Source organism: Mobula birostris, chromosome 2 (genome assembly GCF_030028105.1).
Source record: "Mobula birostris isolate sMobBir1 chromosome 2, sMobBir1.hap1, whole genome shotgun sequence".
Classification (NCBI taxonomy): domain Eukaryota; kingdom Metazoa; phylum Chordata; class Chondrichthyes; order Myliobatiformes; family Myliobatidae; genus Mobula; species Mobula birostris.
In genome coordinates this window covers 130,845,353-130,871,768 of record NC_092371.1, presented here as the reverse complement: position 1 = coordinate 130,871,768, position 26,416 = coordinate 130,845,353, and the positions used below count along the sequence as shown (strand labels likewise).

General features: G+C 41.1%; 1 protein-coding gene across 7 annotated transcripts in view; it reads left to right on the top strand.

Moving 5' to 3' along the window:
• Positions 1–26,416, top strand: part of LOC140191079 (serine/threonine-protein kinase MRCK alpha-like) — a 596,213-nt gene that overhangs the window by 138,873 nt on the left and 430,924 nt on the right. For all 7 annotated transcript variants that reach the window (XM_072248222.1, XM_072248216.1, XM_072248164.1 and 4 more), the window contains exon 2: positions 19,375–19,466. In XM_072248222.1, the coding sequence (XP_072104323.1) occupies positions 19,375–19,466 (92 nt within the window). The remainder of the gene's footprint in view (positions 1–19,374; positions 19,467–26,416) is intronic.

Below are 26,416 nucleotides of genomic sequence, written 5' to 3'. Positions count from 1 at the left end.
CAGCAATGGTGATTGAGACAGATGATCAGTTATATTGAGTGGTGGAGCACGGATTTTAACAATGTGAAATAATAGTTGAAATTTTCATCAGTCCATTGATTCCCACAGAAGGGTACAAAATAGCCAGCTCTGTGGAGTAGTAGGAAATTCCTGAGGATAGCTTCTGTATTTCACTGAATTTAGTACTTCAGAAACTGCAGTCAGATACTTTTCTTTATAACTGAGTACTGATTGCATCACAATAATTTCTGAATGAAATTTCGAAGTTGAATTTTAAGGGGTCTAAAATGCAGCTGGATCCTTGATTTCCTCATTTGCAGACCACAGTGAATTCGTCTTGGCAACCACATCTCCACAATCTCCATCGGCACAGTTCATCATAAGGCTGTATGCTTAGCCCTCTGCTCTACTCACTTTATACTTCTGGCTGTGAGGCTAAGTACAACTCCAAAACTGTATTTAAGTTCGCTGACAACAACACTGTTGTTGGCCGAATCAAAGGTAGTGACAAATCAGCGTATAGGAGAGAGATTGAAAATCTGGCTGAATGCTGCCACAACAACTGCTCAATCAATGTCAGCAAATCAGAGAGCTAATTATTAACTGTGGGAGGAGGAAATTGGAGGCCCATCAGCCAGTGCTCATCAGGATCAGAAGTGGAGAGGATCAGCAACTTTAAATTCCTTTGTGTTATTATTTCAGAGGATCTGTCCTGGGTGTATAATGTACAGTGGCATGCAAAAGTTTGAGCACCCCGGTCAAAATTTCTGTTACTGTGAATAGTTAAAGTGAGTAGAAGATGAATTGATCTCCAAAAGTCATAAACTTAAAGATGAAACATTCTTTTCAACATTTTAAGCAAGATTAGTGTATTATTTTTGTTTTGTACAATTTTAGAGTGGGGAAAAAAAGGAAAGGAGCACCATGCAAAAGGTTTGGGCACCCCAAGAGATTTGAGCTCTCAGATAACTTTTACCAAGGTCTCAGACCTTAATTAGCTTGTTAGGGCTATGGCTTGTTCACAGTCATCTTTAGGAAAGGCCAGGTGATACAAATTTCAAAGTTTTATAAATACCCTGACTCCTCAAACCTTGTCCCAACAATCAGCAGCCATGGGCTCCTCTAAGCAGCTGCCTAGCACTCTGAAAATTAAAATAAATGATGCCCACAAAGCAGGAGAAGGCTATAAGAAGATAGCAAAGCATTTTCAGGTAGCAGTTTCCTCAGTTTGTCATGTAATTAAGAAATGGCAGTTAACAGGAACGGTGGAGGTCAAGTTGAGGTCTGGAAGACCAAGACCAAGAAAACTTTCGGGGAGAGCTGCTCGTAGGATTGCTAGAAAGGCACATCAAAACCCTCGTTTGATTGCTAAGGACCTTCAAGAAGATTTAGCAGACTCTGGAGTGGTGGTGCACTGTTCTACCGTGCAGCGACACCTGCACAAATATGAGCTTCATGGAAGAGTCATCGGAAGAAAACCTTTCCTGCGTCCTCACCACAAAATTCAGCATTAGAGGTTTGCAAAGGAACATCTAAACAAGCCTGATGCATTTTGGAAACAAGTCCTGTGGACTGATGAAGTTAAAATACAACTTTTTAGCTTCAATGAGCAAAGGTGTGTTTGGAGAATAAAGGGTGCAGAATTTCATAAAAAAAACACCTCTCCAACTGTTAAGCATGGGGGTGGATCGATCATGCTTTGGGCTTGTGTTGCAGCCAGTGGCACGGGCAACATTTCACTGGTAGAAGGAAGAATGAATTCAATTAAATACCAGCAAATTCTGGAAGCAAACATTACACCGTCTGTAAAAAAGCTGAAGATGAAAAGAGAATGGCTTCTACAACAGGATAATCCTCAAAATCCACAATGGACTACCTCAGGAGGCACAAGCTGAGGGTTTGCCATGGCCCTCACAGTCCCCCAACCTAAACATCATCGAAAATCTGTGGATAGACCTCAAAAGAGCAGTGCATGCAAGATGGCCCAAGAATCTCACAGAACTTGAAGCCTTTGGCAAGGACGAATGGGCGAAAATCCCCCAAACAAGAATTGAAAGACTCTTAGCTGGCTACAGAAAGTGTTTACAAGCTGTGATGCTTGCCAAAGGGGGTGTTAGTAAGTACTGACCAGGCAGGGTGCCCAAACTTTTGCTTTGGACCCTTTTCCTTTTTTGTTATTTTGAAACTGTAAAAGATGGAAATAAAAAAAGTAATCTTGCTTAAAATATTGGGTGGAAATGGCAGTGGTGTGAGGTAGCTTTTCAAAAGGCAATGGAAATGGCAACAACAAGCACTGTACTGACACATTATGATCCACATCTTCCAGTGCCACATTGCCTGTGGCACCTCACCTTATTATATAGGTGCCGTCATGTCATGTGTTATGAGTGATGGAAGTGAATGTCCTATTGCCTTTGCGTCACCTTCCGTTACCGCTGCAGAGAAAAATTGTGCACAGATTGACTGTTCTTGAGATGGGTTTGGGGTGTAAAATCTTTCAACCAGTACTTGTAATGGAGAGAGTTTACCCTCATTACTGTTCATCAACCACTGGTGTCTATTTTCAACCCACAAGAGTTTTCCACTAATAGCAGCAGCACAAATGCAGAAATGGACGCTGTTTCTTGAAAGATGCAATTCCAAGATTGAATTGAAGAGAACTACTAACCATGGAAATGCCGATGGATTGTCCCATTTACCCATGGAGAAAGAAATGCCGAAAAAAACTTACAAGAGAGGCCCTCCTCTTAATGTATTTCCCCTGATACAAACTGAATGTCTCCCTATTGCTGCAGAGATGATCCGAAGGGAAACCAATAAAAACCCACACTGTCTTAGATCTTAATGACCACCCAAAATGGCTGGAATGAGCACCAGAAATTCCATTTCCCCCATTTTTACCAGTGCTGGGATGAACTTGCTTTTGATGAGGCTTTCTTTTTGTGGGAATTGAAAATTGTTGTACCATCCAAAATGAGCTAAAAGTGTTGAGGGAGCTACATGCTAGTCATCTAAGTTTCACTTCTGCACAAGCACTCCTGGTGAGGGAGTATAGAAATGATCAAAAGTGGGCCTTTGGAAAGATTAAGGACGGAACTGGACCACTTTCGTACACAGTAGAGATTTGAATCTGACGTCATCAGGAGATGACACATTGATCAGTTAAGGAGAGCAGAGTCAATTGTTAGAGAAGAAAGATGTCTAGAGCTGTGAGAATTACTTCCTACAGTCCCAGAGTTAACTCTAACAACCACCATGGAGGAGGCCCGAGAGCCTGAGATTGATTCACAGCGACAAGTTTCGTTTGCCAAGCAGTCACCCCGCATCCTTCCACCCCTGGGTCAGGAAAGAGAGAGAGAGATACATATAGATGACTAGAGAGCATTATGTTACATATTTGAGTTGAATTCTTTCTTTATTGAATTGGAGTTTATAGCTAAGCAGGAAGGAGTATTCAGTAGGTTCAGTAGGTACACTTAATGTCAGAAATGTATACAATATACATCCTGACATTCTTTTTCTTTGCAAACATCCACAAACAGAGGAGTGCCCCAAAGAATGAATGACAGTTCAACGTTAGAACCCCAAAGCCCCCCTCCCATGCACAAGCAGCAGCAAGGCAACGATTCCCCCCCCCCCCCAACACCAGCAAAAAAGCATTGGCACCTTCCACTAAGCACTCAAGCGTGCAGCAAAGTATCAGTAAAGACACAGACTTGTAGTACCCCAAAGACTACTTATTCACCTGGTAATTCAACATACCACAGGCTCTCTCTCTCTCTCCCTAATAAGGGAAAAAGAAGTGTCCTTGTTTCACAGCAAGAGGGGAGACATAACAAGCAGCTCGCTGACTTATGATGTTAGAAGTCTGTTGTGTTGCCTTTTCCGAATTAAGCCCCGGAAAGGCTCAGGTCTTTGGACACCCAGCCAGCAGCTAACCCACTGCTCCTGATGTTCTGTGTTCTCCCGCAATACTTCAGTCAGGGGCAGCGACCTTGAATCAGCCCGTCTCAAGAGCCATGAAAATCCAGCACCCTGAAGACTCACTAGTCTTCCAGGTGGTGTCCTTGGGATGTCAAAAAAGCAGCCGGTCGGGAGGTCCTGAGAGCAGGTCCTATTCCTGCAAAGAACTGAAGTCAGAGTGTAACTCTGACCCGGATCTGGGCCGTACCCTCCAAATATCCGGACCTGCCTCTCGGTTTTTTTTTGCACTAACTTACTTTCTCTTTTCTAAATTTAAATTTTTAATATTTATTATCGATTTGTAATCCAGGGAGCGCAAAGTGCAGAATCAAATATCGCTGTGATGATTGTACGCTCTAGTATCAATTGTTTGGCGACAATAAAGTTAAGTAACTCCGGGTCAGGGTCTTCAAAAGAACCTTGAAAAGGGAAAAAAAAAGAGACATCAAAGATAGAAATAGAGCTGTTTCCAAAGATGCAAGCAAAGGAGTTGCCGTTTGGTGCTGTCTTGACTTTGCTCTGCCCTCTAAATTCAATCGCAAATGAGAAAATATGCAGGTGCTGGAAATCCAAGTAACACACAAATGCTGAAGGAACTCAGCAGGCCAGGCAACATCTATGGAAAAGAGTACAGTTGATGTTTTAGTGCTAGTTCCTTTATCAGGATTGGAGGAAAAGAAGATTAGTCAGGAAGGAGGGTAGTGTATTTAATATAGTAGTTTATTTTAATCTTTCACTGTCAAAGATTTCCTACTCTTGTGGGATAAAGTCTTTCCTGACAAGGGGTTTGGGGATTGGTCACTGCTTGGCAGATGAAACTTGTGGCTGTAAAAATAATCTCAGTTCTTGGGCCTCCTCCGTTGTGGCTGTTGGAATTAACTGCGATGGCAGGAATTAGTTATCACAGCCCTGGACACCTTTCTTCTCTAACAATTGACTCTGCTCTCCTCAGCTGTTGGATGTGTCATCTCCAGATGATATCAGACTCAAATCTCCATTGTGTAGGAGAGTGGTCCAGTTCTGTTGTAAATATATTATTTGGCTAAGTATTCTTTGTTTACATAATTCATTATGGGATATATGTAAGAAGTATGTGAATGGCATATGTCATTACGCCACTGTCATATTTGAGTGCCTCCCTAAAGAAGAACGAAGTAGACAAAAATATCTCAGCTCCTGTGTTTTTCTTTCATTTAGTTGTTAAATATAACAATTACAGCCCAATCCATCACAGGGCATGCTTATCATTGAGCACATCTATAAGTAATGTTCTCGCAGGAAAGCGGCATTCATCATCAAGGAGCCTCGCCATGCTGTCTTCTTGCTGCAGCCATCAGGAAGCACCCTTCACCATCAGGCTCTTGAATCAGTGTGGATAACTACACTCATCTCAACTCTGAACTAATTTCTCAAGCTACGGACTCACTTTCAAGAACCTTACAACTTAAGTTCCTGATATTTGTTGCTTATTTAGTTACTATAAATAATTTTTTATGTTTTTACATCTTGTGTTTTGTACATGGGTTGTTAGTCTGTCTTTGTGGTTTTTCACTGACTCTATTGTGTTTCTTTGTAATTACTGTGAATGTCTGGAAGAAAATGAATCCTAGGGTTGTATATGGTGAGATACCTGAACTTTGATAATAAATTTACTTTGAAATTGATTTTCTGTTCAACCTTTGATCAAGGGGTCTTCTGCCTGCCTAGTATACCCATGTTTTTACCTGACAAGAGCTTATTCCTCCTACCTCAACTCTTTGCACCTTTTCCACACATAATCTGGTTGTACCCAAGGGGTCATCAGAAGTAATTCAGATTGTCAGTCTAATACTCACTGTAAAAGAAATATTGGACACTGGTGATACAGAAAAAAACTCTCATGTCTGTTTATGGTTGAAGCTAATTCTCTTTTTTTCCTTTATTTTTGGGAAAAGATCCATCTAATAGGGTATGCTGTGAGGAATATGTGCAGAACTGCGATATTTACTTTACTTTATTGTCGCCAAACAATTGATACTAGAACGTACAATTATCACAGCGATATTTGGTTCTGTGCTTCCCGCTCCCTGGATTATAAATATTAAATATTAAAAATAGTAAAAATTAGTAAATATTAAACATTTGAATTATAAATCATAAATAGAAAATAGAAAAATGGTAAGTAAGGTAGTGCAAAAATACCGAGAGGCAGGACCGGATATTTGGAGGGTATGACCCAGATCCAGGTCAGGATCCATTCAGCAGCCTTATCACAGTTGGAAAGAAGTTGTTCCCAAATCTGGCTGTGCGAGTCTTCAAGCTCCTGAGCCTTCTCCCGGAGGGAAGAGGGACAAAAAGTGCGTTGGCTGGGTGGGTCGTGTCCTTGATTATCCTGGCAGCACTGCTCCAACAGCGTGTGGTGTAAAGTGAGTCCAAGGGCGGAAGATTGGTTTGTGTGATGTGCTGCGCTGTGTTCACGATCTTCTGCAGCTTCTTTCAGTCTTGGATAGGACAACTTCCATATCAGGTTGTGGTGCACCCTAGAAGAATGCTTTCTACGGTGCATCTATAAAAATTAGTGAGGGTTTTACGGGACAGGCCAAATTTCTTTAGTTTTCTCAGGAAGTAAAGGCGCTGGTGGGCCTTCTTGGCAGTGAACTCTGCTTGGCTGGACCAAGTCAGGTCATTTTTGATATTGACCCCGAGGAACTTAAAGCTTTTGACCTGTTCCACTTGCACACCACCGATGTAAATGGGGTTGTGCGGTCTGCTACTCCTTCTGAAGTCAACAACCAATTCCTTCGTCTTGCTGATGTTGAGGGATAGGTTATTGTCTTCGCAACATGCCACCAGGTTCTTAATTTCCTCTCTGTATTCAAACTCATCATTACCCAAGATACGGCCTACAATTGTTGTGTCATCAGCAAACTTATATATTGAGTTTGATGGTAACTTGGCTACACAATCATGGGTGTACAGTGAGTACAGCAGGGGGCTGAGTACACAGCCTTGTGGGGCACCAGTGCTCAAAGTAATTGTAGAGGAGAGCTTGTCCCCTAATTTTACAGCCTGGGTCTTGTCTATGAGGAAGTTGAAGATCTAGCTGCAGATCTGAGTGCTAAGGCCCAGGTTCCGGAGCTTAGGAATCAGTTTATTTGGAATGATGGTATTAACGGCAGAGCTGTAGTCAATGAAAAGGAGCCTTACATGTGCGTCTTTATTCTCCAGGTGTTCTAAGGAGGAATGTAGGGCCCGAGAGATGGCATCTGCTGTTGACCTGTTGCTCCGGTAGGCGAATTGCAAAGTGTCGACGTTGACCGGTAGGCTGTGGTTGATGTGTGCCATAACCAACCTCTCGAAGCACTTCTTAGCAATTGATGTCAGAGCCACAGATCGATAGTCATTCAGGCATGCCACCTTGCTCCTCTTCGGTACTGGGATTATCATTGCCTTCTTAAAACACGAGGAGATCTTAGACTGAAGCAAGGAGCAGTTGAAGATGTCAGCAAACACTCCAGCTAGCTCGCTTCCACAGGCCCTGAGAACCCATCCCAGGACGCCATCTAGGCCCGTCGCCTTCCTTGGATTTATCTTCAGGAACGCCCTTCTAACATCCTCGGTGACGATGAATCTCGATGCCACCAGGTCCGGTTCATCCGGAGGGAGTGGGACGCTCCCCTTCTGTTTGAATCTTGCATAGAATACGTTGAGTTCATCAGGAAGAGAAGCGCCACAGTTATTGATATCCCCAGCCTTTTTTTTTTTGCGCCCAGTGATCACATTTAGACCCTGCCATAGTTTACTGGCATTCCTCTGCTTAGCTTGGGCTTCCAACTTGGCTTGATATTGCTTCTTTGCGCTCTTAATGGCTTTCCGGAGTTCATGCCTGGATTCCGTGTAGCGTCTGGTATCCCCGGACCTAAGAGCCACAGCTCTAGCCTTTAAAAGGGACTTGATCTCATAATTCATCCAAGATTTCCGGTTAGGGAATACCTGGATCGTCTTGCAAGACACTCAGTCCTCTGTACATTTCCAAATAAAGTCCGTGACAGCTGAGGCATACTCATCGAGGTTAGCTGCCGAGTCCTTGAATACCAACCAGTCCACCAATTCAAAGCAGTCACGGAGGACCTCATCCGTTTCCTCCGTCCAACGCGACACTACTTCTGACACCGTGACCTCCCACTTCAGTTTCTGTTTGTAAGCCGGGAGGAGTACGGCCTGATGGTCTGATTTTCCAAAGTGAGGTCATGGGACAGAACGGTAGGTATCCTTGACTGCTGTGTAGCAGTGGTCAAGTATATTCGAGCCTCTGGTGGGGCAGGAGACATGTTGGTATAACTTTGGCAGTGCCTTTCTGAGGTTGGCCTGGTTAAAGTCCCCTGCTGTAATGAGCAAAGCCTTCGGATACCTGGTCTCAAGTTCACTGATGTTGGCATACAGTATGTTCAGAGCACACTTCACGTCGGCCTAGGGGGGAATGTAGACCGCTGTCAGTAAAACCGAAGTGACTTCTCGTCGCAGATAGTAGGGACGACACTTCACCGACAGGTGTTCCAGGTCCGGGCTGCAGGAGCTTGTAAGTGCCACTGTGTTCGAGCACCACGCAGTGTTGATCAGTAGGCAGACACCACCTCCCCTCGTCTTGCCCGAAGACGCCGTGCGGTCCATCTGATGGATTGAAAATCCCTTCGGTCGGATGGCACAGTCAGGGGTGGCAGGGGAGAGCCAGGTCTCGGTGAAACAGAATACACAGCAGTTCTGCATCTCCCTGCAGTAGGTGAGTCTCCCTTTAAGATCATCCACCTTGTTCTCTATGGCTTGCACATTAGCTAATAGGATGGTGGGCACAGGGACCCTGAAGCCCCTCAGCTTCAATTTGACCAGCAGCCCAGCTTTTTTCCCACGCGTCCACGGTAAATAGGGCATCTTTCCAGGTTTCCATCGATGCAGTGTGTTGTTGTCAGCTGTTTGAGGTTGGCGGACCCATCCTGCAGGGATCGATCAGCTGGTCGCGGGGTCGGGCCGAGTGACGGGGGAGACTCCGCTGCCACTTCCAGCTGCCGGGGGCCCGGGCTGTCTATTGGGTTGGGCCCTGAAATTGACACTTAATCCCGGATGGCCGGGCTCCAGGCTGAAACAAGTCCATAAGCCGAGTCACGGTTGCGGAGGCCTCCACTCCAGCTGAGCCTCGGGCTCAATTTCTGAGGTCAGTGGCAGAGGCCTCACTTCCGGCAGCTGTGGATGGCCACCAACATGGCTTTATAGTGGTTGCTCCAGGGAAGCATCTGGGGCACCTTGAGGTCTCCGCTGTCACTTCTGTGTGGTCGTCTGCTCCAGAGAGGTGCTGGTCAGAATGGACCGTGCCTCCAAGCGCTCCGGCACGGTAGCAGATTGCAGGTCTCCGGGAGCGTGGTGGGCCTCACTGGTCGGGTCCAGGTGCGGTCCAGAGTTTAAGAAGCAATTCTGGAGCGGTGGTCTCCAGCTGGGTCAGTAGCTTTGCCGGGATGTTGTTGATCTTGCTAGATGTAGCAGATTGGAGGTTTAGAAGGGTTTCTCGGGTATAGGATAGTGGAGAGGGCAGTTTGCTCGGGAGTGCACGTGCAAAGTCGCGAGTTACTGCCACCATCTTAACCGGATGCTTCTTAATATTTCTTTCGTACTTTAAAATGGAGCATACGTTTGAAGCAGATGGAAAGTTCTCCTTGGAAGGGCTGACCTTTTATTATCATGGCAGTGTTGTTTCCTTAATTTCAAGCTGTGTTTTATCCTGTATGTAAGGTATTATTAATTGCATTACAGTTTACATTAAAACATGTTGATTATTTTTCAGAAAAAAGATAGGCATTAATCTAAAATAAGTAATGAATTTTTACCTTAGTTTCATAAAGATGTGCACAGCAAGTCAGGAACTGTGTTCGTACAATGCTTATACATGTCTGAATGTGTGTGGTTTAAATCAGTGAGCCTATTTATTCAGAAATAACCCAAAATGTTTGGAAGTAATTGAGTTATCTTTGCTCAGTTGATAGTATTTTTGAGTTTGGAGGTTATTGCTTCAAGCCTCATTAGGAAATTGAATACAACTTCTGTTCTGGGTAAATTTACTGAAGAATGCATAGGGCTTTACTGTGATTGCTGGCCAGTTGGATCAGCTTCTGAAAGTTGATCATTTAGAATTCTTGTAGTGTTGCTGCCTGAAGCATAAAACCTTTATTTAAAAAACACACACAACTCCACAGCTATCAGACTGTTCTGGGGTCAACCATTAAAATTGTAGCAAGAGCTCAGACTGGAGAGATAAACTGGGTGATATTGGACAGATTATCATGATATTTGCTATAAAAGATAATAGTCTAATACATGTTGGAGTAGAGCAGCAAATAAGTAACTGAACAGCATATTAGAAGATGGAAGGGCCCATTAGTGATTTGATTAGAGAGATTTTTAAGTTTTTAACTAGCTCCATTTCAGTGTGCTTTTTTACCATGGATCAATTCCAGAGAAAAATCCTTCAATATCTTAAATGATAGTCATAAACTGAAAGAGCAGATTGGCAAAGCATGCAGGACTGTTGTGTTCCTATAACTTGTTAAACTTTGTTTTAAAGGGAGCTGAAAGATTAATTTTGGGTAAACTGGCAAGTGTTGCTTATCATATTGAGAAAAATACAGAGATATCAGTAATGCATGTTCCACAATTTTAAAAAGTTTTGCCTTTCTCACAGTGCTCCTCTTCTAGACTACGATGTAGTGAAGGAGACCTGCTCCTAGCCATCCACTGTGGCTATAATCATCTAAACTTAAGCTGTGTTACACAGATAGATCCTTTAACCCATCATGTCCATGCAGATGGTTAGGTACCCTTCTCCATTTGCAGCTCCATCTCTTAATTCTTTTCCAGCCTTTGGTTTGTAGCCTTCTGTGCCTTGTTGATTCAAGTACTCATCTAGTTACTTGAATGTTCTGAGAGTCCTTGAGTCCACCACCCCTTTAGCTCATCCATTCCAGATTTCAACCAGTCACAGCATGAAACAATTGCTTTTCGGATCCCCTCTAAACTTTGTATCACTACTGTACCTTCTGTTTTTAGACACCACTGCAATGGGGGCAAGTGTCTTACTAATCTAACCTCCCTGAGCATCTCAAAATTTTACATCTGTCATCCTATCCCATCCCATCAGATATCCCATCAACCTTATGTGTTCCAAGAAAACAAACCTAACCTATTTCGTCAGTTCTTAAAACAAAAAACTCCATCCCAATCAATATTCTGGTGACTTCCTCTGCACCTTCTCATGTACAAGCACATCTGTATACATGGTGGTTGATGATGGTCAGAAAGAGTTTTATTTAAATACTTTTCTTTCCACCTCCCTTTCCACTGCATTCATTGAGGTTGATTTAATATGAGACTCATATGATGAAATGATTGATCAAGTTAAGTGTAGGATGCTATTTTGTCTGGTGGGGAAACCCATAATAAATTAGTTCAATAAAATTAGAACCAGTCTAGATGGGAGTTTTAAGATGATGGGATTTATCACAAAGTTTGTGGAAATTTTGGGATGTATATTGTAAGGTTTTTAAGGAAGGATATCAGGAGAATAGAAGAAACTGGTAAATAGTAATTGAATTAAATCATACATTAGGTAGGAGGTGTGTTTATGTTCCAAGGAATGAAAGGACAACTGCTTGTACATTCGATATACCCTGGAAGATATCCCGATGATAGCCAGTGAAATACTTTTGACGTGAGGAGTGTAGCTGTATTGGAGGAAAATGGATGGATAATATGTTTAAGCAGGGACTTAAAGTCAGTGGAGATGGAAGTTTTTCAAAATAGTTCTATGGGATTTGTACCGTCTACCTAAAGGGAGTGATAGGTGATAATAAAAAATAGAAATACTGGAAAAACTCAAGACAAGCAGCATCTCTGGAAATGTTGCAGTTCCTTCAATAGAGGATTTGAGGTCTCTGTTTAATGTGTTTTTTTTAAAGTGCTTTAGATGCTGGAAATCAAAATAAAAACAGAAAATGCTGGAAATTTCCAGTGGGTCAGTCTGAAGACTATCAGAACTGACAAACATATTAACTCTGTTTCTCTTCCAACAGATGTGGCCTGACATGAGTATTTTCTGTTTTTAATCTTAATTTCATGAGTTAGTTGAAAGCTGGAGTCTCTCACAGAGCAACATTCTCTCAATATTGTACAGAAATTTATAATTGTTTGACGTCTTTGGAGTGAGACTTCAACCAACAAATTTCTAATTGGTTATGATCTATTACTGACATTGCAAATGAAAACAAGGTGGTAAAGATCTGGGATTTCATAGATAGTGCTGCATTCTTTAATCCCCAGCAATCAGCTTGTCTATTTTTAGATCCTCAGGATGCCCCTCCTAGGGTTTACCTAAGTTACAGTTGCAAGAAGAAGTTTGTGAATCCTATGCAGTTACCTAGTTTTCTGCATTAATTACTCAAAATGTCTGATCTTCATCTAAAGACTGATTTATACTTGTGTGTCAAGCTTGCACCATAGCCTATACAATTGGGCAACGCTGTTGTGAGCATTTATACTTGTGCGTTGGTGTGTCTACGTCGCTCTGCAATTCCCGCATGTCACACATGCGCACACAGCTGCCTGTGCAAGGCTTCTTGGTCATGGTAGTCTTTCTCGGGGTAAACAAGCTTGAAGAGAGCGTTTTCTTTTCGTAAAAGCGAAATGTATCCTCCATAATTTCAGAAGTCTGTAAAGCTTTACGGCAAGCATTGCAGACAGAGTTCCTTCCCTGCCCTTCAGTTGCCCAATGGGAAGCTATTGCAGCGTAGGAGGAAATGCGATGCTACCAAGTGGACCAATCACAGTTGTTGCGGTCTGCGTTGCCGCAACATGTAGTTACATTTTGGAAGAGGTGCGCATCAGGCTACGGTGTAGGAATCCACGTAGGCACTGCGTAGGGTTCGCGACTACGCTGTACCTACGGCATCGATTTGACACAGAAGTATAAACCAGCCTTAAGTCACAATAATAGACAAACACAATCAGCCTAAACTAGTAACACACAAATAATTGTACTTCTTGTGAAACAGTCACAATCTAGGTTCAAAAAAAGGTATGTGAATCTCTTGGGGTAATGCCTTCTACAAAAGCTATTTGGAGTTGGATGTTCCAATCAATGAGATGAGATTGGAAGTGTGGGTTGTAGAGGTGCCGTGTGCTATATTTAAAAAAAAGACATATAAAGTCAGGTAACTGACAAAGCCTGCTCTTAAGAAAGACCTGTACCATGCCTCGATCAAAACAACTTTCAGAGGATCTTAGAAGAAGAATTATAGAGATGCACGAAGCTGGAAATGGCTACAAAAGCATTTCTAAACATCTGTGTTCATAAGTCCACATTAAGAGAAATTGTCTACAAATGGAGGAAATTCAGTACTGTTGCTACTCTCCCTAGGAGTGGGCGTCCTGCAAAGATCACACCAAGAAGCACAGTGTCCAGTGCTGAAGGAGGTGAAAAAGAACCTAAGGGTAGCAGCAAAAGACCTGTAGAAATCTCTAGAATTTGCTGAAATCTCTGTTCATGTGTCCACTATAAGAAAAACACTGCAAAAGAATGGTGTTCCTGGAAGGACACTATGGAGGACACCATTACTCTCCAAAAAGAAAACCATTTGCCAAACATCTTAAGTTTGCAAAAGACCACCTGAATGTTCCACAGCTTCTAGGATAATGAGCAGCACACGCAAAATGTGGGAGGAACTCAGAAGGCCAGGCAGCATTTATGGAAAAAAGTACAGTCGATGTTTTGGGGTGAAACCCTTTGGCAGGACAATGTTCTGTGGGCAGGTGAGACAAAAGTTGAACTTTTTAGCAGAAATGCACACAGCTATATTCAGAAGAAAAAAGGCGCTGCACACCAACACCAAAACCTCATCCCAACTGTGAAGCATGGTGGGAGGAGCGTCATCATTTGGGGCTGCTTTGCTGCCTCAGGGCCTGGACAGCTTACAGTTGTTGAAAGAACAATGAATTCAAAATTGTACTGAGACATTTTGCAGGAGAATGTTAGGGTAGTGGTCCGTCACCTGAAGCTTAATAGATGTTGGATGATACAACAAGACAATGATCGGAAAGATGAGTAAATCAACAACAGAATGGTTTAAAAAGAAGAAAATATGTGTTTTGGAATGGCCAAGTCAGAGTGCAGACCTTAACCCAATTGAGATAGTATGCCATGATCTGAAGAGGTTCATGCAAGGTGTCCCAGAAATACTGATGAACTGAAACAGTTTTGTATGGAGAAATGGTCTAAAATTCTTCCTCACTGTTGTGCAAGTCTGATCAGCAACTGCAGGAAATGTTTGGTAGAGATTATTACTGCTAAAGGAGGTTTAGTTATTAAATACAAAGGTTCACATACTTTTACCAGCCTGACTGAATGATTTCATAATGTGTTCAATAAAGACATGAAAAGCATAATTGTTTGTGTTATTAGTTTAGTCAGATTGTATTTGTATATTATTGTGACTTAGATGAAGATCATACCACATTTTATGAGTAATTAATGCAGAAAACCAGGTAATTGCAATGGGTTCACTAACTTTTTCTTGCAAGTGTATGTAGGCTGACCTGTGTGGATGACTCCATAGATGGAATGGAACTTTGGTTTACATACTGCATCTGAGTGTAGGCTGCCATGTTATTCAGGATAAGTATTTAATGTGGAAAAAAAGATTCCTTTCATTACTTTGCTATAACTGGAAAGGAAACTCGGACAATTTTGTAAACGTTTTTATTATTGGAAAATTATTATAAATGAAGGTGCATGCCACCCCCACCACCACCCTGTCATTCAAATTCCTAGTCGTGTAGAATTAAGTTACATTTTTCAGCATTTGCTGGGATTTTAAAGTGTATGTGAAAAAGCTTATTTGCCCATACAGAAATATGTTTTGATACAAGGATCTTGATGCACTTTAAAATAGAGAATTAGAAATGGAAAATAGTTTTCCTAGTAGTATATTCTTTGAGAATCTGGTAGATTTTCCTTTGTCAATACTTAAATGATCACACCTAAAAAAAAGGATTATACTTGGCAATTATAGTAAATTGAAATGGCAATTAAAGTTTATTTTAATAAAAAAACAAAAATTCAAAGTGGCATTTAAATTAATCTAGTAACAGACAGCTTAGTATTTTCCATCCCCATGTCCCAACTCCAGAAGCACCCTATTCCCACCAGATTAATTTCGAAACACAGCACGATAGCATTGCAGTTAGTGCAATTGCTTTACAGCGCTAACAATCACCAGTTGGGGTTTGATTCCCACTGATGTTTGTAAGCATTTTGTATGTTCTCCCTATGACCACGTGTTTTCTCCAGGTGCTCCGGTTTCCTCTCACATTTTAAAGATGTATGGTTAGAGTTAATAAATTGTGAGCAAACTATGTTGGCATCAGAACATTTACGGGCTGCCCCAGCACAATCCTCTCTGATTTGAGTTGATGGAAATAATGCAATTCAATGTACTTTCCAATGTTTTGATGTGCGTGTGACAAATAAAGCTAATGTTTAATCTTTAGCTTTCTTCCATTTCCTATGCTTCTTTCAAGCAGGTGCTTTCCCAACCCCATGCTGCTTCTAACTTCCTGCTGTATTTCCTTGTGCATGTGCCATTTATACTACAACATCATTTTAGCTCTTGATCCATTCTTTGCTCCATCTAGCTCGCTGTGCTGGACCCTAATACAGATAATGTCATGGGTACTCACTGTTGAAGGTTTTCTTATTGCTAGGACTAGTTGGTGACTCCACTCCAAAACAAGAATGTTATCGATGTAGGAAGCTGACAACCACATTAAATATGATAGTATGATGGTCATACAGTAGAAGAAGCAGGCCCACCATGTCTGGACTGATCATTATGTGAATATATACTAAACAACTCTTTTATGCCATGGTGTTTGAAGTCCTCGCCTAAATCAGATATTATACGATTACCTACCTCTGGCAATCACTCAGATGGTGAGTGGTACATGCACCACTCCTCCCAAAGAGATATTATGTCTCAAAACATGAATTTGGGCTCAGATTAGTTTGACAAATGCATCAAGGTGCAATTAAATTTCTTGCTCGTGGGAAGCTCACAGAGCAAACAGTGTACATTTTGTTATTTTCAACACGTCATTCAAAACTGAGTAATGTTTTTAGTTCCATAATGCTACTAAAAATGTGATGGGACACCAGATTATCTGAAGCTATCTTGAAGATTATCTAAAGATGTGATGTTTCTGTTTCAATTATGTATGTATCCTTCCATAAAATTGTTTCTTGATATCAGAATTCATTTACAAATAGGACTCTTGACAGAGATGAAACAAAGATATAATTTGATACATATCTCAAAGTTTGCTAATGCTTCTTGGTGGGAAGAACTTAAAAGGAGAGCATTTTTTCTTCAGCAGTTTGATCGAGGCATGACTGCGCAGGTGCGTGGATGCCAGCGAGTTAGACCGGTGGGAAGAATTTAAAAAGAAGACAACTTTATAAAGTGGGTATCAGAGTAGAGGGAGTCTGAGTAGGAGGGCTTTGGCTCAGTGGTTCAAGGTAGGTAGGTTACTTGTGAAGAATAGGAAGAGGAAGTATGTCTGCGAGGCCAGTGTTCTGTACTGGGTGTCGGATGTGGGATGTCCGGGAGACTCCCAGCCTCCTAGACAGCCAAATCTGCACCAGGTGCATCAAGCTGTGGCTCCATAGGGACCGGGTAGGAAACTGAAGATACAGCTCGATGACCTTCATCTAGTGAGGGAAGGTGAGGAGGTGATAGATGACAGCTAAAGGCAAGTAGTCACACCAGGGGGGGGGGGGGAACTGAACTGAAGAGACAGAGGAAGGGGGCGGTTGGCTATCAAATAGAGAAAGCTTGTAGGCAGTGTGAGAGGGAGGATAGGCAGGTTATAGAGAAGGGATGCGCTCAGACTGATGGTTTGAGGTGTGCCTATTTTAATGCAAGGAGTATCATGAACAAAGTGGATGAGCTTAGAGTGTGGATCAGTACTTGGAGCTATGATGTTGTGGCCATTACAGAGACCTGGATGGCTCAGGGGCAGGAATAGTTACTTAGAGTGCCAGGCTTTAGCGTTTCAGAAAGGACAGGGAGGGGGGGCAAAAGAGGTGGGGGGTGGCACTGCTGATCAGAGATAGGAGAGATTGTGTACTGAGTCTCTCTGGGTAGAAGATAGAAACAGAAAGTGGTCGATAACTCTACTGGGTGTTTTTTATGGACCACCCAATAGTAACAGGGACACCGAGGAGCAAATAGGGAGACAGAGTCTGGAAAGATGCAATAATAACAGGGTTGTCGAGATAGGAGATTTTAATTTCCCCAATATTGATTGGCATCTCCCTAGAGCAAGGGGTTTAGATGGGGTGGAGATTTTTAAGTGTGTTCAGGAAGGTTTCCTGACACAATATATAGATAAGCCTACAAGAGGAGAGGCTGCACTTGATCTGGTATTGGGAAATGAACCTGGTCAGGTGCCAGGTCTCTCAGTGGGGAAGCATTTTGGAGATAGTGATCACAATTCTATCTCCTTTACCATAGCATTGGAGAAGGATAGAAGCAAACAAGGTAGGAAAGTGTTTAATTGGAGTAAGGGGAAATATGAAACTATCAGGTAGGAACTTGGAAGTATAAATTGGAAGCAGATGTTCTGAGGGAAATGTGCGGCAGAAATGTGACAAATGTGTAGGGGATATTTGCATGGCGTTCTGCATAGGTACGTTCGGCCACTGGGAAGTGACTTAATTTTTCACATATTTACTCCTTGGGCCATAATTGAAATTCAGTATCACTTCATTGATGCTGAGCTTCAAATACTGAGAGAAGACGATAAGACATGGGAGCAGAATCAGGCCATTCAGCCTAATCAGCTCCAGCATTTGATCATGGCTGATTTATTTCTCCTCCCATCCTATTTTTCTGTCTTCTCTCCATATCCTTTGATACCCTTACTGATCAAAAACCTGACAACCTCCACTTTGAATATACTCAATGACTTGGCCTCCATAGCTGTCTGTGGCAATAAACTCCACAAATTCATTACCCTCTGGCTAAAGAAATTCTTTTCTGAAGGAATGTACTTCTGTTGGCTGCGCCATTTGGTCCTAGACTCCCCCACTATAGGAAACATTCTCTCCACGTCCACTCTATCTAGGCTTTTCAACATTTGATAGGTTTCAGTTGAGATCCCTGTTATTTTTCTAAACCTCAAAAGTAAAGGCCCAGAGCCATCAAATGCTCCTCATATATTCACCCTTTCTTTCCCAGGATAAATCTCGTGAACCTCCTCTGAACTGTCTCCAATTGCAGAACAATCTTTCTGAGATGAAAGGCACAAATCTGCACACACTATTACAAGTCTGAACAATGTCTCATTAAACCTCAGCATTACATCCTTTTATATTCTAATCCTTTTGAAATGAACACTAACGTTGTATATACCTTCCTTACTCAACCTGCAGGGTAAGTTTTTGCTCCTCTGATTTCTAAATTCACCTCCTGTTTATAAGATAGTATGTACCTTTATTCCTTCTACCAAAGTGCGTGGCTATACATTTTCCTACACTATTCCATCTGCCACTTGCTTATTCTCCTAATCTGTCCAAGTCTTTCTATGGACACTCTGCTTCCTCAACACCACCTGCCCTTCCACCTATATTTGTGTCATCCACAAACTTGGTCACAAAGCCATCAATTTTAACATCCAGATTATTAACATATAACATGAAAAGTTGTGGACCCAATGGAATGCTACTGGTCACTGTCTGCCAACTTGAAAGGGCCCATTTTATTCCCACTCTTCGCCGTTTGCCAGTCAACCTGACTTCTGGCCATGCCATTATCTTTTCTGTAATACCATGAGCACTTGTTTAGCAGTCTCATGTACAGCACCTTGTCAGTAACATGCTGAATTTCTTCCCTTCGATGTAACTTGACTAACAGAATGTTCAGATATTTCTTGGAAGTCTACCATTATATAATCAGAAAATTTAACCTAAAGTTGTTTGGAATATAGATAATGGATAATTTAAAATGCATTCAGTTAATTTGACATTATATTGTGGTCATTGTACTTGTTAGTAGATTAGCATTTTTTGCAGTATTAGAAAGCACATTCATCTCGTTACCTGGGACATAAGTGGGAAATGACATTGATGGGAACACTGTGAAAGCTGAAAGTGACTCAGTAAGCAATTGACACTGTTCTATGCCATAAGAAAGTATGAAAAAAATGAAGAAGTGATACAAGAAACTTTGTCAGTGACTGTGATCCCATCCCCATTCCTTTCAACATTTAATAACCTGCCCCAATGTTTTCCTTGTCATCTCTTTAAGGTGAAGTAATGCTTTTGTTTTTCTATTACAGCCAAACCATTCACTGTTAAAGTGAAGCAGATGCGGCTCCACAAGGAAGACTTTGAAATCCTGAAAGTTATTGGCAGAGGTGCATTTGGCGAGGTAACCATTCTCAAGCTTGGTATTATCAATGAGATGGAGGTCTAATGGAAGTTCACACATAGTTGTGTGGAAACCCTTTGTGTACACTCCTTAAGATGCGCCGCTCAGCTTGTATCTGGCTTCATTTTTGGTTGTTCATGTCACTCCTGAGTGATCTTGAGTTTCGTGGTTCTTTTTGTATTGTAGCTTGATGCAGCAATACTGGCTGTGAAGCTGTTTCGTATTTAATTCCCACATTTAATTAATGAAGAAAGGCTAGCAGAAAGAAACAATCTATTTTATCCGTTCATTAAGGCTCTGTAACAAAAATATCAGCAGCTTAGCATGTATTTGTTGCAAGATCAACTTGTTTTTGTTCTATGATTATGGTGCTCCCAAGAAATATTAAAAAAACATGCAATTTCAGAAATGAACCTTTTTAACTCCTACTCCCATTGTATCTCAGGATCAAGGCTTGTTTGAATATTGTGATGCCAGTGTATGTTTTTATCCAACATGTGTAAAACATGAAAGCATTTCTCCATCCTCTTTAAAAGCCATGGTATGACTGTAATAAGCTGCAATGTGAAACAAATTTTGGCTTTGCAGAAAAGTTGCAAAAATTGTTATTGCAATATTGACTAATATGCCAGTTAGCTTTCATACAGCCAGAAGCAGCCTTGAACAAGCTATATGACCTCATATCTGCAGTCCTCTTGAGGAAGTAGTTACCAAAGATTTTAAAACCCTCTGTAAATAATTTTTTTCATCCTTTCAGTCTTAAAGGATGGGTGTCTTATCCCGAGATTCTGCTTTCTGAAGCATTGTTAAAGCGTGGTCCAATTATCCAAAACAGCCCCTCATTATCTACCTTGCTAATTAGGATCTTGTACTTCTCTCTTATTGTTCTCAACTTGAAGGAAAGGGCAAGTATTATTCAGGCTCTTTATGCGGGAAGATCTGATCCTTCCTCCCAGGAATTAATCTAGTAAACCAGTGCTGCACAGACTCCAAAATGAATACATCTTCTTTTACCCATTGGCACTAAAATTGCAAATAGAACCCCAAAGGACATTTTGTCAAAGTCATGTACAATATTAGCAAGATTTCCTACTCATGAACTCCAACTCTTTTGGATCAAAGGCCGGTATTACATTTGTCTTCCAATTGTTTGCTGTACCTGCAGGTTAATTTTGCAGTTTACAAATCAGCGTATCAAAATCCCTCTATATGTTTGTCTCTCACCATTTAGCAAAAACTATTAACTATTTTTTCAGTGAAAGGGCAAAACCACAATATATTCATGCATTATATTCCACTTGTCAAAACAAATTTATTGTCTCACACAGGTACAGTGAGGTACAGGAACAATAAAAAACTTTTTGTAGCAGCAGCATAGTCATGTTGGTTCAAATGACACAGAACATAAAAATACATAAATTATGCGACATGTTACTGCAAACCCCATGAGCTTTTGTTTAAAATGACACCCTTTTATATGGTGCTTTATTAAATGCTTTCATGAATGTGTGCGTATATTATATCTACTGCTTCTCCTTCAGTCATCCTCATTAAACTGTATTCAATTTGTCAAATGCTATTTTGATTTATAAGACTGTTAATTCTGACTTCAAAAGGCATCGTTCAAAATATGACAACTCGCCCAAATTCCGATAGATCTCTACTGATGGAGCCATTCAGTGGATCAATCAACAGCATTTTAAGTTGTATAGACATAGCACCATATTTTCCAAGATGATCAATTTGTCCAATACAGAAAGAAGGCATAGGGTCTCTGTTAGCTTTCTGAAAAATCTATCCTTCTTTGCAAGTCTTGTTCACTTTCCTTTTGAATTTTACTATTAAATATGCTTCCACCACCTTTTAGGCAGCGTTTCCCAGATCATTGATTAAGTTTTAGCAATCCATCTGAGAACAGTCTGCACAATTCGGACCCACTCTGTGCTTTGCATTTACTACAAAGTTCAAAGGATTAACTTTCGTTTATACAGGGGCTATTCAAATTGGAAACCTCATAGGTGATGAATTCTCCTTCAGATACCAAGGGTCATGTGACTCTAAATAGAGTAAAGCAGGGGTCCCCAACCTATTTTGCACTGCGGACCGGTTTAATATTGACAATATTCTTGCGGACCGGGGTGGGGGGGGGGGGGGCGGCGGCACCCGGTGAGTAGGGAGGGTGCCAATGGACAAGAGTAGCAGTCAAAAACCTTGGGTTTACCCCGAGAAAGACTACAATGACCATGAGGCCATGCGCGGTCACCAGTGCGCATGCGCGTACATGTAACATGCCGAATTTTCTCTACAAATCGTTTTTGTCGATTCTTTTGGGGGTGGGCAGGGTGTTAATCACGACCAGAATATAGGTGATAAATTGCTAATACACTCAATTTCGTTTCTAAAAGGGTTTATCTAATGAATTTAATATTAAACATAGCGCATATTTTCCTTGCATGAATATAGTGATAAGTCAATTATCAGGGGAGGACGGGGAGCTTGAAGTAAGTGTTGAACGAACTTTCGGTAGAAGTGGTAGAGGCAGGTTTGATATTAACATTTAACAAAAAATTGGATAGCTATATGGACAGGAAAGGAATGGAGAGTTATGGGCTGAGTGCAGGTCGGTGGGACTAGGTGAGAGTAGCGTTCGGCACGGACTAGAAGGGCAGAGATGGCCTGTTTCCGTACTGTAATTGTTCTATGGTTATATAAGTAAGTCAATAGCATCGTAACATTTTAAGTAACGTTTGGATATTTAACACACAGTGCATATTTTCCCCATATGAACATATAAAATCATTGCAACAACACATCAATATCGCTGAATCAGTGGGTGCCCTGGGCTTGTTTTCCTGCAACGAGACGGTTCTATCGAGAGGTGATGGGAGACAGCGATACTCGAAGGGAGTTCCTTATGTCCAGTTTATTCCGCAATTTAGTTTTTGTTGCATTCATTGCAGAAATATGTTGGAAATGGAAGCAACGTTTTCAATGCTTTCGTGGCTATCTCAGGATATTTAGCCTTGACTTTGATCCGGAATGCCGGCAGAGATGTTATGTCAAACATACTTTTCAGCCCGCCATCATTTGCAAGCTCGAGGAGTTGATCTCCTTCCCGCACTGACATGGATGATGTGCGGGTAATGACCTCGCGTGCGTTCAAGCTCAACAGTGGGCATGACAGGGAATGAGGAAAGGTGCAGCTGACACATATCGCCAAATCATATTGTTTCCTCACGGCCTGGTAGCACATGCTTTGCGGCCCGGTGGTTGGGGACTGCTGGGGTAAAGGAGCAAAGTGATCTTGGAATACAAATGTACTAGTCGCCAAATGTTGCACCACAAACTAAAAAGGTCATTTTCCCTCCTACAATTTAAAATGGTACATAGGGCTCATATGTCTAAAGACAAGTCCTCTCGTTTTTTTGCAGATATACAGTGGCGTGCAAAAGTTTGGGCATCCCTGGTCAAAATTTTTGTTACTGTGAATAACTAAATGAGTAAAAGATGAACTGATTTCTAAAAGGCATAAAGTTAAAGCTGACACATTTCTTTAATATTTTAAGCAAGATTACTTTTTTATTTCCATCTTTTACAGTTTCAAAATAACAAAAAAGGAAAAGGGCCGGAAGCAAAAGTTTAGGCACCCTGCATGGTCAGTATTTACTAACACCCCCTATGGCAAACATCACAGCTTGTAAACACTTTCTGTAGCCAGCCAAGAGTCTTCCAGTTCTTGTTTGGGGAATTTTCGCCCACTCTTCTTTGCAAAAGGCTTCTAGTTCTGTGAGATTCTTGGGCCATCTTGCATGCACTGCTCTTTTGAGGTCTATCCACAGATTCTCGATGATATTTAGGTCAGGGGACTGTGAGAGCCATTGCAAACCTTAAGCTTGCGCCTCTTGAGGTAGTCCATTGTGGATTTTGAGGTGTGTTTAGGTTTATTATCCTGTTGAAGAAGCCATCCTCTTTTCATCTTTGGCTTTTTTACAGACGGTGTGATGTTTGCTTCCAGAATTTGTTAGTATTTAATTGAATTCATTCTTCCCTCTACCAGTAAATGTTCCCTGTGCCACTGGCTACAACACAAGCCCAAAGCATGATCGATCCACCCCTGTGCTTATCAGTTGGAGAGGTGTTCTTTTCATGAAATTCTGCACCCTTTTTTCTCCAAACACACCGTTGCTCATTGTGGCCAGAAAGTTCTGTTTTAACTTCATCAGTCAACAGGACTTGTTTCCAAAATGCATCAGGCTTGTTTAGATGTTCCTTTGAACCTCTTGAATAGAACCTTTTGGCCACAATGAGCAAAGGTATGCTTGGAGAAAAAAGGGTGCAGAATTTCATGAAAAGAACCCCTCTCCAACTGTTAAGTACGGGGGTGGATCGATCATGCTTTGGGCTTGTGTTGTAGCCAGTGGCATGGGGAACACTTACTGGTAGAAGGAAGAATGAATTCAATTAAATACCAGCAAATTCCGGAAGCAAACATCACACCGTCTGTAAAAAAGCCGAAGATGAAAAGAGGATGGCTTCTACAACAGAATAATGAACCTAAACGCACCTCAAAATCCACAATGGACTACCTCAAGAGGCGCAAGCTGAAGGTTTTGCCGTGGCCCTTATAGTCCCCTGACCTAAATATCATCGAAAATCTATGAGTAGACTTCAAAAGAGCAGTGCATGCAAGATGGCCCAAGAATCTCACAGAACTAGAAGACTTTTGTAAGGAAGAATGGGCGAAAATCCCCCAAACAAGAACTGAAAGACTCTTGGCTGGCTACAGAAAGTGTTTACACACTGTGATACTTGCCAAAGGGGGGGTTACTAAGTACTGCCCATGCAGGGTGCCCAAATGTTTGCTTCGGGCCCTTTTCCTTTTCTCTTATTTTGAAACTGTAAAAGGTGGAAATAAAAAAGTTTTCTTGCTTAAAATATTAAAGAAATGTGTCATCTTTAACTTTATGCCTTTTAGAAATCAGGTCATCTTTTACTCAGCTAGTCACTGTAACAGAAATTTTGACCAGGGGTGCCCAAACTTTTGCGTACCACTGTATCTCCTTATTGTGACAGATGTAATAATGGAGAGGCTTCATTAATTCTTATGTTTTGGTCATGTTCGGGCCTTGAAAAATATTGTAAAGATGTATTCCAAACTTTTTCTGTACTTTTTGAAGTTAATTTTAAGCCCAATCCTATGACTGCCTTATTTGGTATTGTTGAGGAAAGAGCTATAATTTTGGAGCTTTGTCATTTGCGGGTACTGGCTTTTATTTCTCTTATGGCTGGGAGGGCGATCTTGCTTAAATGGAAGGAGGTTGCCCCCCCCCCCCCCCCGCCCACATGCTCAATGGTTATGCGATGTTATGTCATGTTTAAATTTAGAGACGATTCGTTGTTGGATTTCTGATTCTAATTAAGATTTTCAAACGTTATGGGGGACCCTTTCTGAACTATTTTGAAAATCTTTGAATTGTTATTGTTATTAAAATATAGATCTGGGATATTATTGTAAAACACTATATGGTAAAGTACTCTTTTTTTTGTTTTTTTTTACCAACCAGCTTTGTCTTGGTAGTGAGTATAGATTTTTTTTATAATATAATTAACCATACTATTGTATTTCATAATTCAATTTATTTTATTTGATCATGAATATGGGATACAGTGACTGTGTCAGTGTGATTTATATATATTGCATTATGTGCTACCTTATTTTGATTTGTAATAAGCATCCTCATGAATTCTGTATTTACATGTATGAATTTAATAAATTTAATAAAAATATTGAAGAAAGAAAGCAAAGGCCATTAAAATGGCAAACTCAATATTAGACTTTATTTCTAGCAGGATTAAGTTGAAAAGTAATGAAATTACACTAGGCTTATATCAAACTTTGTAAGACTATACTTACAGTATTGCATACAGCTCTGGTCCACTTATAGTAAGGATACAGAAGCACTGCTAAGGTTGAACAGAAATAAGATTTGCAAAGATGACTCTGGAAATGAGATTAAACATCTGGAAAGGATGAGCAAGCTAGGTCTTAAAGACAAAGGAAAGACCCAATAAAATTCTTCAAGAATTTGAAATAGCATAGATTTAGAGAGTATATCTTTAGTAATGGATAAGAATATAATTGGAGTGTACCAGTACAAAATAAAGACAAAATATTGGAAGCACCGAGGCAGCATCTGTGGAAAGAAGAAACAGTGCTAATGTTAGAATGGCAATCAAAGAAGCTAATATTTCATTTGGACAATTAGCTGCTATATTTTAATAGGAGTTTGAACTGACATGGTATGTCACCAAATCTTCTAGCAGATTTCTAGAGATGTACCATGGAAAGCAGTTTAGCTGGCTCATCACTGTCTGGTATGGAGGGGCTACTGCACAGGATCAGAAAAAATACTGCAAAAGGTTGTTATCTCAGCCGCTCTATCATGGGGACCAGCCTCTTCAGCATTGAGGATACCTTCAAAAGATGATGTCTCAAAAAGACGGCATCCATCATTAAGGATCTTGGACATGCCCTGTTCCTCATTGCTACCACCCAGGAGGAGGTACAAGCACCTGAAGAGACGTTTTTCAGGAACAGCTTCTTCCCCTCCACCATTAGATAATAACCCATGAACACCACCTCAGTAACTTTTCCCGTCTCTTTTTGAACTACTACTTTATATATACTTGTATATAGTTACTGTAATTTATAGTTTTAATTATTATCTATTGCAGTGTAATGCAGCTGCAAAGCAACAATTTTCATGACATCGGCCAGTGATATTAAATCTGATTCTGATTCCAGTCACTCTGAATTCCAATGGGGAATTCAGATGCAATTTCTTCACCCAGTGCGGAATTTGCTGCCACAGGAAATGGCTGAAATGCATAGTTTAGAGGTATTAAAGGAGCAGCTGGGCTAATGTACAAGGAAGGGAATAGAGGGTTAT